The sequence below is a fragment of the Nicotiana tabacum genome, chromosome 3 (assembly GCF_000715075.1).
Source record: "Nicotiana tabacum cultivar K326 chromosome 3, ASM71507v2, whole genome shotgun sequence".
Lineage (NCBI taxonomy): Eukaryota > Viridiplantae > Streptophyta > Magnoliopsida > Solanales > Solanaceae > Nicotiana > Nicotiana tabacum.
In genome coordinates this window covers 104,205,985-104,219,218 of record NC_134082.1, presented here as the reverse complement: position 1 = coordinate 104,219,218, position 13,234 = coordinate 104,205,985, and the positions used below count along the sequence as shown (strand labels likewise).

General features: G+C 36.1%; 1 protein-coding gene across 1 annotated transcript; it reads left to right on the top strand.

Moving 5' to 3' along the window:
* Positions 1-252: 252 nt before the first annotated feature.
* Positions 253-9,100, top strand: LOC107805026 (methionine aminopeptidase 1D, chloroplastic/mitochondrial). Its single transcript, XM_016628997.2, has 10 exons — positions 253-472; positions 859-928; positions 2,593-2,821; positions 3,873-4,034; positions 4,129-4,170; positions 5,393-5,464; positions 6,841-6,920; positions 7,383-7,480; positions 8,193-8,240; positions 8,613-9,100. The coding sequence occupies exons 1-10, from the start codon at positions 361-363 to the stop codon at positions 8,750-8,752; spliced, it is 1,053 nt and encodes a 350-aa protein (XP_016484483.1). The 5' UTR covers positions 253-360; the 3' UTR covers positions 8,753-9,100.
* Positions 9,101-13,234: the final 4,134 nt, after the last annotated feature.

Below are 13,234 nucleotides of genomic sequence, written 5' to 3'. Positions count from 1 at the left end.
GATAAAAGTGCTGAAATTAATAATAATAAGAATTGGGTATACAAAGAGTTTTGTTTAAAAAGAATTATTTTAGGGATATAATAATAAATATTTTGGTCAAACCTAAAGTGCTTATAAGCTGAAATTTGATAAGTTGGGGGAGACCAACTTATGACTTTTGACTTATTTTTGGCTTATGAGCACTTAACTTATAAGCACTTTTAATTTTAACAAAGGTCGTAGATAAACCAAAAAGTATTATCCTTTTAAGTTTTTCGTTAATCTTGTAGAGACCCTCTCATTGGACAAGCAGATAAGGGGAGACACACTAGTGGAAAAGACTAGCGGGCGCCTCGTGGGGGCAAAAAGCCAAAAGAAGAAATGGTAGTATCAGTTTCCTCTATTCAACCCCGCTTCATCTCTACCTTGATTGGAGACTGCCGCTTCATTCAACCGTCACACTCACTCCATAGACTCTTCCGTTACAACCCAGGTTATTTCTTTCTTTATTGCTTCTGTATTTACATATACTTTTTTGTTTTCTGGTTTCAAAGATTTAATGAGGATATTCTCATAGTGCTTGGGACAATAAAGTTGCCCTTTTCTTGTTTTACTGCTTTTTTCATCTCAAGTTCTTGTATTTAATTGTACTTTGTGCTCATAGTGCTTGGAGCAAAGAAGAACATCCCTCCTCTTTTAATTTGTTTTACTGCTTTATTTCATCTCAAGTTTTGTGCTTTCTGGTCTCAAGATTTGAGGATGGTATTCATAATAGTGATTGGGACAACAAAGTTTAGACTTTTATGGAACTAGCAAAGGCAAATGTTTCTTGAACTATAAGAACTCATTTTAACCAGCTTAATATTTATCGTTATTCAGGTAATAAACATGTCTCCATGCAATACTCAAGAAGATTTTCCGGATTAACGGATTTATTATTCAACAGAAGGTATGTTAATTCATCTTCAAGTTACACAAGCATTCTTGTTTTCAGCATGTCGATTACCATGACCCTTTTCTTCTTTTACTCCTAATATTAGATCTTTTGACTATAAGTCTCATGTTTGCATCTAAATTCCTCATTGATTTTGTTTATGCTGCCATTTCCCTTTTTTTTTGGGTGGGGGTGGGGGGGGGGGTGGGGGGGAGTAGAACTGGCATTTGGCTCTTGGTAGTATAAATGTAGGAGATTCCTCACGTTTAAAATGTTAAACGTGGTTTTTGAATGAGGGATTAGCATACATCATTAGTGGATCTTGGCTGAATAAATTTTGTCATGTATCTGATCCTAATGTTTAGGTTTTGAGTCAATCTGTCCCTTTAGAGTTCTTTTCTTCCAATTTAGTTGTAGAATTTTGAAAATAAGTATATTCAACCTTTGATCCTAGCTACATCTGCGGCCAAATTTGAAAAGCATTACAAGGATGTGGCTTTCAGTAAGAAGTTGTATGGATCAACGTTGAGAAAAAAGGGAAAAATTAGTGAATTATCCTTTTTCTACCTCACATTAGCCACCTTTGCTTAACAATTTAGACTTTTAACCCTTGCGATATTGCCTTCATCCTGCTTCTCCTGCCCATCCAGTTAGTATCATCTTTCACCTTTGAGCCTATTAGCTTGAACTAGCCAATAAATTCTAACGTGACTTGTTTTTGAAGTTTCTTGCAAATTTGTTTTGTCCTTTCCTCCATTATCGCATAGGATTGCACAGAGGCCCATCTCGAGTCTACATCTAATGTCCATTGCAATGTTTTCCCCATCATCAGTTTAGATCTTTCATGAGGCAAAACGGCTTGGAGGAGTTGAAGGAGAACGTTCTTGATTCAAAAGGATGCTAAATCATGTTGCTCATCGTATAATCCTTCTAAAGGCAAACTTGTTTAGAAAGCAAAGCATTTTTCCCCTGTGTCATAGATGTCTTAAGTTGTGGGGGCATATGTGTTGGGGCAAGGATTTCTATGGTATACTCAAATATGTGTAGGTCTAACAGTAGAGTTAGAGTCAAAACTAATTTATCGATCTGACTTTTTGTTAGTATAAAGTGAGTCCTACTTATTCTTTTGGAAGTATGAGGCTGAACAAGTCGTCCAAAGTGATGGGAAATAATATCCTTAAAAAGCGGAAACATGATATGCATCCCCACTTTGCTTTGTCTTTAGCATGAAAAAAGTTATGTAAGCTCTTAATTTCCTCTGTTTTTAAAACAATTGTAGAAAATAGTATTAGGTTCTTAGCACATGTGTTAGATGAATACTGCATTTATAGGTTCTGCTCTGATTTTTCTGTAACGATATGGAACACTTCTGGTACTGGGAAATGGGAATAGTGTTGTCTATCTCTGTAGGGAGTTCACGGAAAGGTTTCCCAGGAGAATCTACACAGCACTGGTCTCCTGCTTTTCTTCTTTTGGTGCTTCCTATACTAAATTGATTTTACGGATAGATTAATGACTGATAAAATATGAGAAGTTACTATGAACAATTTCAGTTTGAATATTTTGATCATGTCAGAACAAGGTCCAATAAATTGAAAGTACTGCTAACTTTTCCTTTATTTTATACATTCCTGTTTTTGATTGTTTGCTGCATGCTAACTTTGAACTAAACATGGCAGAAACGTAGATGAACTTCCAAACACCAAGCGCAAACGTTTAAGACCAGGTGAAATTTCTCCTCCTCGACCAGTTCCAGAACACATACAAAGGCCTCCTTATGTGAAGTCTAGGAAGCCTCCTGGGATTGGTAGCGGCTTTGAAGTGCATGGCGGAAAGGGAATAGAAAAGATGAGAGCTTCTGGAAGGCTTGCTGCACAGGTTCTTCAGTATGCTGGGACATTAGTCAAGGTGATATATCGAGTATCTTTTACTCAGACTCAATGTAGAGTTTGGTGCGTCGGCATGCTTCATTTAGGTTAAAAAAAATAGATTTGTGTTAATGGCTTCCACTCACTGACTTTGATTTGTCTATATCCTGTCTTTACTATGATCATCTGCTTGCTTACCTTGGAGGTTAACTTTATTCAATTAGACCTCCACCGTGTATTTTTGCTCTTTCTACCTTTTTCTTTAGGTCATGTTACAACCTGCTTTACTAGTCCATTCTTTCCAATTTATATGACAACTTTTTGGAGACTCAAAATATTAAACACCATCTCATTTTATATAAATTTCACAAATTCATTGCTAACTATTCAAATTTTAAACTTCAATGTGATGTTTTTCCTATTAAACTAACTTCTCACCAGTACTTTAATACTTTTGTATAATGTTTATGTCAGATTAACCTGTTAAACTCCATGTACAGTCAAATAGCGTTTATAAAATAGTATGGGGTGAGTAAATGATTGTTCTTTTCCCCCCTGTATGTGAGTGAAAAATGTAAAGAACTTCAAGTGTTAGATAACACCAAATTGTTGCATAATTGAACAATCATTTACTCACCCCATACTATTTTAAACTTCAGTGTGATGTTTTTCCTATTAAACTAACTTCTCACCAGTACTTTAATACTTTTGTATAGTGTTTATGTCAGATTAACCTGTTAAACTCCATGTGCAGTCAACTAGCATTTATAAAATAGTATGGGGTGAGTAAATGATTGTTCTTTTCCCCCCTGTATGTGAGTGAAAAATGTAAAGAACTTCAAGTGTTAGATAACACCAAATTGTTGCATAATTGAATGTAACAGGTCCAAATGGAGCAAACTGGATAGTGAGGATTCATATAACCAACCCCAGCTAGCTTGGGTTTGAAGAGTAATTTTTGTTGTAGTCACCATAGCGTCAGACCAGCATCAGTTTTAAATTGGTGCATGAAACGTCAACAGTCTGAATAGTTTCACAGGGTGTCTGAACAATGATTCATTTTTAATCTGCATCATTATTTCTTCTGGCAGCCAGGCACTATGACAGATGAAATTGACCAAGCTGTTCACCAAATGATCATTGACAATGGAGCATATCCTTCACCTCTTGGTTATGGTGGATTTCCAAAGAGCGTGTGCACCTCAGTGAATGAGTGCATTTGCCACGGAATTCCAGATTCACGTCCACTTGAGGTTTGCTCTACTGAATAGTTGGTTTTTTCATAACCAAGAATTCAACTTAGCAACAGGCTAACATTCTTATGTTCTGTGGTATTTCATGATTTAGGATGGGGATATTGTCAATATTGACGTTACCGTTTATCTTAATGTAAGTATTTTGTTGCAATTAATTAGTGTCGTTTCCTGTCTCTTCATTGCTTCAAGTTTTCTGTTTATACTGAAAGATGTTATGTATCCTTGAAGAGATAAGATACCTTCCTGAAGCTATAAATACAATGAGGTAAGATATATGGTTTCTCATGGTTCTTCAAGATGCTATTATCCTTACTCTTGAGAACCAGGGTTTTTGCATCTTCTTACATGTCATTTTTGATATAATCGTCTAATTTTGGTTTGCCTATCTGCTGAGTGGGATTAAATCACTAGATTTGTTACTGTTGGTAGTGGTAATCTCTTGAACTGAATTTGTGCTTTATCTTTGTTTCTTGCTCACTTATGCCGTTACACGAAAACTAGCTATATCATTTCACTTTGTGAACCTCAAGCATAGATAGTACTTTTTACAATTCCCTTTAATCCACCTGTCTGTCGTTATTATTTATTTTTAGTTTCCTGTGCCCTTACTGCTCTCCACTACTATCTCCTACTTAAGTCTCCAAACGCCATTTTGCTCCCATTGTACCTACTTGGGTAGAAGGGGTGCTTGTGGTCATGGTGATGAAGGTTTAATCAATATATTGAAGGGTGGGGGTGGGGGTGGGGTTCTGGTGACTATATTTTCAGTGGAGGTCGCAAAGGTGTGAATAGTCAGTGGATGGGGCATTGATGGAGAGTGACGAGAATGTTGTCAGTAGGGAGTTCAGTGTGTTGGATTGTGGTGGTGGGTAGTTCAAGATGGTATGGCTATAGTCATTTGTGGGTGGTGTAAGGTAGTTACTTGCTAGGTTGATCAGTGAAAGGAGATGGGTGAAGGTGATAAAACCAGTCCTCTGGTTTACCACATAAATAGAGAAAGCTGGGAAGTCTTTTCTTCGGTGTATAAATTTTGTAATAAATTTTTTAATGTCAAATAATATGGAGCGTAAGTGTCAGTTAATAGTTTGACCCTTGTAAAATGCTTAAGAAAATCATAAAGATGTATTATCTGTACTTCTGTCAAAAAGGCCAGCTTCGCTATTTTTATTACATTGACGACACCTCTCATTGTATAGAGGATGAGCCTCTCTTGATGCACCGTCTTCTATGTCTTCCCTTCCTTTTGTGTTGCTCACTTGAAATTTAATTAGTTAAACATGGTTGTGTAAATGCAGTCTGCCTCCTGAAGATTGATTTTCTTTGTTTTCTCTGTTTGGCTTGGTTGATATATGCAGGGTTACCATGGTGACACATCAGCTATGTTCTTTGTAGGAAATGTTGATGAGGAAGCCAAAAACTTGGTGCAGGTATGACTTTTTGGTTGTATATTTACTCTCTGAATATAGGGAAATTTAGTACCAGTTTTTGTATCTATACTCAGCCATTTGTGCTCATGATTAAAAGCATAGAAAATATTCTTTTTATGGCCCTGATGTTTGGAAGTTCAACTATAAGTTTCTCCAGCTTTGTAAGAAAAGCATTTTTGGCAAAACTTCGGTTTCACTCCGTATATTGGGAAATCTCTTCTGTGTCTACATGTCTGTTATGTCGTTTTTTTTTAATCATATCTGACATGAATAGTGCCCCTTATCGTTATTGCCTCTGCAGACAACCCATGTCATTTACAAGTTTGACAGTGCATGTATCTGAATAAGTTAATGAGACTTGTGTATTATAATGTAAAAGTGGAAAAAGATATTCAAGTATAACATTTGAACAACAAGTGTGTTTGGGAAAATATGACATCTTTGTTTGAATTTGTACTCTTGGCAGAAGTGAAAGTTGTATAAGATACTGTTAAGTACACATGGTCAGCTTAATTAGAATGTCAATGTAAATCATTTCACATAAATTGGGATAGAGAGTATCTGTTTTTTGTAATTCAAGGTGATAAATGTTCTTGTGCAGGTCCTCAATCTTGTGACGGCAGCGCACTATCTAAAAGTTATAGCTGTAATGTTAGTTTACTTGTATTATGTGAATGTCAAATAAATTCTTGGTGACCTGGTCTCAGCATGCCCTGAAATGTGTGTGCTAGTGAGCTGTCCAACAGAGCTGAGTTCTTTGACATTGTAACTGCATGTAGTATGCTTTTCCATATCATTGAGACATCTCAGGCCATATTTTCCAGGCTGTCATTCAGTAGACTTCACATAGAAGCAATACTTGATTTTAGAGATGGTTTGACTGTATGAGCGAGTGAGAAAAGCTTGCTATCTTAGTCATAAAAAAAGGACAAAGAAAAAAGAGAAAGCATGGTATCTTTTCCCGAAATGGAACTACATTTTTCTTTGAACTTTTCAGTTAGGTGCAATTTTCAGATGACATGGTAAACAAGTTTAATTATTGATGCATGCTCAAAATTTTTAGCTTAACTGCACAAATGACAATTACGTGGAATAGGCTGACCTAATAACTTATCGCTGGTGATCAGAATTTCAACCTGAATAAAGAACCTCAATAATTGAGAATCTATGAAGAAAGTGTAGTTTAAATCACATGTCGTTGCCTCTTTGCTTAATTTGAATTTCTACCTTTCTACTTCTAGGTTTTCTTTTTGCTTTAACTTATCAACAATAAAATTTGTTTATTTTTTCTTTGTACTGTGGAAGGAAACACCTTATTTGATTGTACAGATGCATCTGCAATAATCCCACCTATTATTTTCTATTTGATGTGTTAGGTGACTAAAGAATGCTTGGACAAGGCAATATCAATATGTGCACCAGGAGTGGAATTCAATAAAATTGGCAAGACTATACAGTAAGACATCTGCCTAAATCTTCTACATCATTTTTGTTCTTGTGCATCTTGGTCTGCTAAATATTAGAAAGATTTGTCACCACATGAAGGTCTATTTGGCATGAAAAACCGATGACTGGCATTGTTTGGTTGTTTATTTGAGGGATAGGACATGTATATCAGCAGGGGCGGAGCTAGCCTTTCGGAACCTTATATTTGTCTTAAGAAATCTATTGAATATGTACAAATTATTAATTTAGAACCGGTGACTTAAAAAGACTCAAATCCCGAACCCATGAACTTCAAATTCTGGCTTCCCCTCTGTATATTAGATAATTGTCGTAAATTCTTAGAACGCAGTTATGATTAGTCATAATATAGACTCTTATAAAAAAATAATCTTAATATAGGCCAATATATTGCTCGTGACCAATATATTGTTTAGCATTGCAAATTTTGTTGACATTAATGTTCTATTTGTAGTGACCTTGCAGATAAACATCGCTATGGGGTTGTGGAACAGTTTGTTGGCCATGGAGTGGGACGTTCTTTCCACAGCGATCCAGTCATTCTACATCACAGTAACTTTCATGCTTAATATACTAACCTCCTTTCTGCTCGTTCTATGTTGAAGAAAAATGGCCAATTGAGCCTATACGATTTGCCTTGTTTGCTGCAAAATTTAAACTGTTTTAATCATGATGTATGCATTGGAAATCACGATCCTCTCGTGGAGTTTTCTACTTGTGCCATCCAATGTTGCACCGGGATATCCAGCATGCTAACTGCTGCTACTACACCTCAAATTTATATATTCTTGAGATGTAATACTAATGGTGGGGATTCATCATGAATTAGGTTAGAAGTAGAGCATACTTTAAATTTGTTCGTATTTCACTCTAAATAATATGTAACCTGTGTGTCTAACATAAATACCGAATCTTTCTGTTGATGACTGGTTCTAAATATCAGTTACCTAAGACGGGTGAAAATAAGTTACTTCAGGCTCTTGGCTTGATGCTGTCTCATTTTACAAATGTCTCATTCACTTGCAAACCTCCATTCCCGTCGGCAGTTTTTCTAATACATAATAATGAGAAATTCCAGTTTTAAAGAGATCTCCTCCAAAAAGAGATCATAGTTCTAATTTGGTCTCTGAAAAATAATCTCTTTGATCTAATAGTTACATTTTTGCTTGCTTTTAATCTTATTCTTGTTGTCCTCCTAAAACCATTGACTTTTTTTTGGGTATCAATTTTCATTTTGCTATATTTGTTTTTTTTTCTTTCTCAGGGAATAATAGCCGTGGACAGATGGTGCTCAATCAGACATTCACTATTGGTAATGTACAGTAATTAATTAATTTCACATTGTTGAAGAGACTCACCGTGATATAGATGCAGAATGTTTTTCCGCATTAAACATATCACTTGAATTGTCTGCTTATAGATATTATCCAGAGGCTGGTAGCTACTGTATTGTGGCCGTTTTCTTGTCCACGGTTTGCCAAGAACTGAGGTTCCACAGTGCTTATTGTTATAAATCACATGGCTAGTTTACGTGGATTTCTTACTTCGTTGCAATTGATACCACTGTTATTTTTTGGAACATCAAAGTTTACTACATTGTTGCGTGCACGACTTTGTTATAACGAAAAGGATGAATATCACACATTATTGATTGCTGAATTTAGCTTGTTACTATGTTGTACAGAGCCGATGCTGACAATTGGTAGCATAGAGGGAGTAATGTGGGATGACAATTGGACAGTTGTTACAGAAGATGCTAGTCTATCGGCACAGTTTGAGCACACCATTTTGATAACCCAAGATGGTGCTGAGATTCTAACTTAGTGCTAGTGATATTCCTGCAACAGCAACACTACAATCCATCAACCTAAAGGACAATTCCTGAAAGTTATGTTGCTGTACAATTCAATTCATTGCCTCTCTTGGTAACTACAATTCTCAACTCGCCCTGATCTAGTTTTTGTGGTGCATTTGTTGTACTATTCTTTGGTTTGTGCTATAGAAATTACAAGTGTTATTGCTACCCTACCTTGGACTATATAGGGTGATTCAATTCTTTAATCCTTTTCTGGATGTTACATTTTCTCACTCAGAACCGCGTATGCAACTCTGTAATATCTAAGCCGAATGCTCTATTTCAGACGCGATTTTGTTAGTTATTTTGTAAACCAACCTGCGTTATCAAAAAGAATGGCGTTTTAACGTGTCTAAACCATTGTTTAATACCATATTTATGAAATAAGATATATGGAGATTGTCTCATGAAATTCCTCCATTTGCTAGCATTATGACTCTAAACCCAGGGAGGGCTACCCTGTTTAGATTGTGCTTCTATATTCAAATTCACCCTCACGTTCTATATTCCAACTAAGATTCAAAAAAAAAAAAAAAAAAAAAAAAAAAATTACCGGGGGAAAGAAAAAAGAAAAGAAAAGAAACGAGTTGAAATGAGGTTCAATTAAGGAGCTCGTTCAAGATTTTTAAGCATTTTAAAACTTAAACCCCTTCTAAAAGTTAATATTTATGAAAAGATTCATAGTTTGGCCAAATTCTAAGCTATTTGGTTATTTTCCTCCGAAAGTTTTCTCCTGCACCTCCTAAGTTAGGCAGTGGTTACTCTAAACTAGGGTTGTACAAACCGAACCGGAAAATCAAATCGAAAAGTCAAACCAAACCGATCAAAAAACTCGATTAGGTTTGGTATTGAGTAAAAAAATCCGAACCAAACGAACATATAAATATATAATTTTTATATATACTTTTAAGACTTTTCATAGAATTTTATTTTAAAATATTTAGAAATATGTGCGATTCTCTTATGGGATGTTATAATTGTTAAATATGAAGTGTTTTATTTTTATTAATTATATTTAAATAATGGGTTGTATGATCACTTTCTTATCAAATGGTAGTGCAATGCGTCGATCTCTTTGTTCTTCCCTATTCATATGTCAAGATCTATTAAATTCTTATTTCTTTTTTGAATTTAAAGTGGTATTTCGATAATTTAAAATTAAATAGAACATATCCTTATATAGGTATCATATTGATTTTTATGTTTAATTATTAAATTCAACTTTGAAAGTGTAATCAACGAAAAATTATTGTCAGACAAATAACAAAAATAACTATCATATGTTAGTAAGAAAATTCTCCCATAAGAATATGTTAATAGATCATATGTTTGTCAATTTTTTCAATTTTTACTAAACATATATTTATTTATCAGAAATTTAACAAAGTAAGATTGAAATAATATTCATATAAGAAAAAAATTTGAAAAACCCAAAATCTGACAAAACCAAACCAATTCAAATCGATATAATTGGTTTGATTTGGTTTTTATCAAAACCAAACCAATCCGATCCACGTACACTCATGCTCTAAGCTCACGTTTATTGCGTGGAAGACTCCTGCCAATGCTCAACAAAAGAGATATGTTCCAAAATTTAAAGCACTTTTTAACTTTAAAGTTTGTATCTATAACTACGTTCTCAATTTGGCGTACTTTCTATGCCAAATAGTTCCACTCCGAAATTTTTCTTGTACGCCTTCGCAATTTGGCACTAGTAAACTGTTTTTCACGTGACTTTGGAAAAGAAAGTCTGTTAATTAGTGGGGGATCTCTAGCGATCAACCATAGAAAATGAGAAAACTTAGTAGATTTCCTAACCTAATCAAGCTCCTTTTCGTTGGTGTTATCTGTCTATAATGTATGTGCCTAAGTTCTATATTAATTGCTTTCGCAAATCTGTCACGATCCGAATTTCCCACCACCTGGAGTCGAATGGCACTTACTAGTGTAAGCTAGGAAAACCAATTATTTCTCTTTTCATTTTTAATCCATTAACAATTATAAATTAACATTTATAAACAACGAAAATTAATAGAGCGGAAGAATGAAAATTTAACAATTTTAGCTAATAACAATACGAATCCATAACATAAACTACCCGAAACTGGTGTCACAATCTCACGGACTATCTAAGAAAACTACAGATAAGGTATGAGCAAGAAAGTACATGTCTATCTCTGAAATGGTAAAGAACAAATGAAAACTAGATAGGGAGGGGACGCCAAGGCCTGCGGACGCCTGCAGGACTACCTCGGGTCTCCTGGTGGACTGAAGGCAGCAACCCCTAGCTAAGGTCCGTATGCTCCAGTATTGGGATCTACACAAAAGAGCGCAGAGTGTAGTATCAGCACAACCGACCCATGTGCTGGTAAGTGTCGAGCCTAACCTCGGCGAAGTAGAGACGAGGCTAGGACAAAACAACCAATAACCTGTAGCTAAACAGTATCTAACAGAATAACAGTAATAGAAGTAATTCAAAAGTAACGGGGAAAGGGTAACATGCTATGGGGAAGAATACCAACATATGAATCAAAATAAACAGGTAATAAGTGCACGACATCACCCTTCGTGCTTTTACTCTCAATCCTCATCAATGCAATCAAATAATGAAAATATGCGCACGTCATCACCCTTCATGCTTTTACTCTCAATCCTCACCAATGCAATCAAGTAATGAAAATGTGCACGACATCACCCTTCGCGCTTTATCTCTCTTCCTCACCATATGCATCAATATCAATAAAAATGTACACGACATCACCCTTTGTGCTTTATCACTCTTTCCTCACCAAATGCATAAATATGAATGTGCACGGCATCACCCTTCGTGCTTTATCACTCTTTCCTCACCCAAACAATAGCAACAACAACATCCTGGCAAGGGAATCAACAACAAGAATAAATACATCCCGGCTAGGGAATCAATAGTAAGAAATAAGGACATCCTAGCAAGGGAATCGACTATAATCAAACTTGTACCAACACTTAGCTTCACAATCAAAACCTCAACCGGAGCCAATGCTCAATAGTAAACAAATACCACAAGCTAATCCTAGGTCTTGCTCCATACGGAGAAACAACAATTTAGGCAATTTTAGTACTTATTAAGAAATACAACAATTACAATTTAAGACTCACGGCATGCTTGACACCGACGTATAGATACTCGTCACCACACATATACGTCGTATACTACACTAGCACATAGCAAATAAGGTACAATACCTATTCCCTCAAGCTAAGGTTAGACCAAACACTTACCTCAAACTTCCACGGCCAACTCAAGCCTCAAACACCACTTTTCCTTTAGAATTCGCCTCCAAATTACTTGTATCTAGTCCAAATTAATTTAACAACATTAATAAATACTAAAGAACTCATACCCAATGCTTAATTATAGGTTTTCTATCATTTTCCTAAAAAGTCAAAAATCGACCCCGGGCCCGCTTGGTCAAAACTCGAGGTTCGGACCAAAACTCGATCACCCATTCACCCACGAGCCCAAATATGTAATTAGTTTCGAAATCCGACCCCAAAACGAGGTCTAAATTTCAATTATTCAAAAAGCCCTAACTCTAATCAAATTCCCAATTTCTACCATAAAAACCCTAGATTTTTGGATGAAAATTGATGAAATGCAATGGGAAATCGAAAGAAAAAGGTTTAGAATCATATACCAATGTTTTAGGGAAGAACTTGTCTCTTGAAATCGCCTCAATGCTCTCTAGTTTTGAAAATATGAAGTAAATGGGTTCTGCCTTATTTTGCTACTGTTGTAAAAATGACTGGGCAGGCCTTCATCACGTTCGCGATGGGTCAGGCCCAGATGGCCATCACGTTCAGGTTCAAAGGCTCGCGTTCGCGGAGCTTTAGCTCCTCAAGCCTTCTCGTTCGCGGTCAGGTGGCCGCATTCGCGTAGAACAATTTGAAATCCCTTCCCCAGGTCACTAACCATACGCGTTCGCGAGAGCCTGAACGCGTTCGCGAAGGGTAACTCCCCCCACAGCTTCGCGTTCGCGTCTGAGCTCCGCGTTTGCGAAGAACAAACTGGCACCTGAGGAAGCTTGCCTTACACGTTCGTGAGTGAAGCCACCCGAACACGAAGAACAAAATCTCTGTGCACCTGAGACATCAAAACCTTCAACTTTTCTAAGTGTAAAAACCTTCCGAAACCTATCCGAAATTCACCCGAGCCCTCGGGGCTCCAAACCAAATATGTATATTAACTCAAAAACATCATATGGACTTACTCGTGTGATCAAATCGCTAAATTAACACCTTTAACGACGAATTTAGCATCAAAATCAAAGAAGAATCTCAAGAACTCTTAAGTTCAAATTTTAACAATCGAGGGTCCGATTCACGTCATATCAAGTCCGTTTCTTACCAAATTTTATAGGCTCAACCTAAATACCATATAAGACCTGTACCGGGCTCCGAAACTAAAATAT

Excerpts from the sequence above, each read along its gene's own strand:
- LOC107805026 (XM_016628997.2), top strand. The coding sequence starts at position 361 with ATGGTAGTATCAGTTTCCTCTATTCAACCCCGCTTCATCTCTACCTTG. Across the intron at positions 4,171-5,392 it reads ACGTTACCGTTTATCTTAAT|GGTTACCATGGTGACACATC; the intron begins GTAAGTATTTTG and ends TGATATATGCAG. Across the intron at positions 5,465-6,840 it reads AAGCCAAAAACTTGGTGCAG|GTGACTAAAGAATGCTTGGA; the intron begins GTATGACTTTTT and ends TTGATGTGTTAG.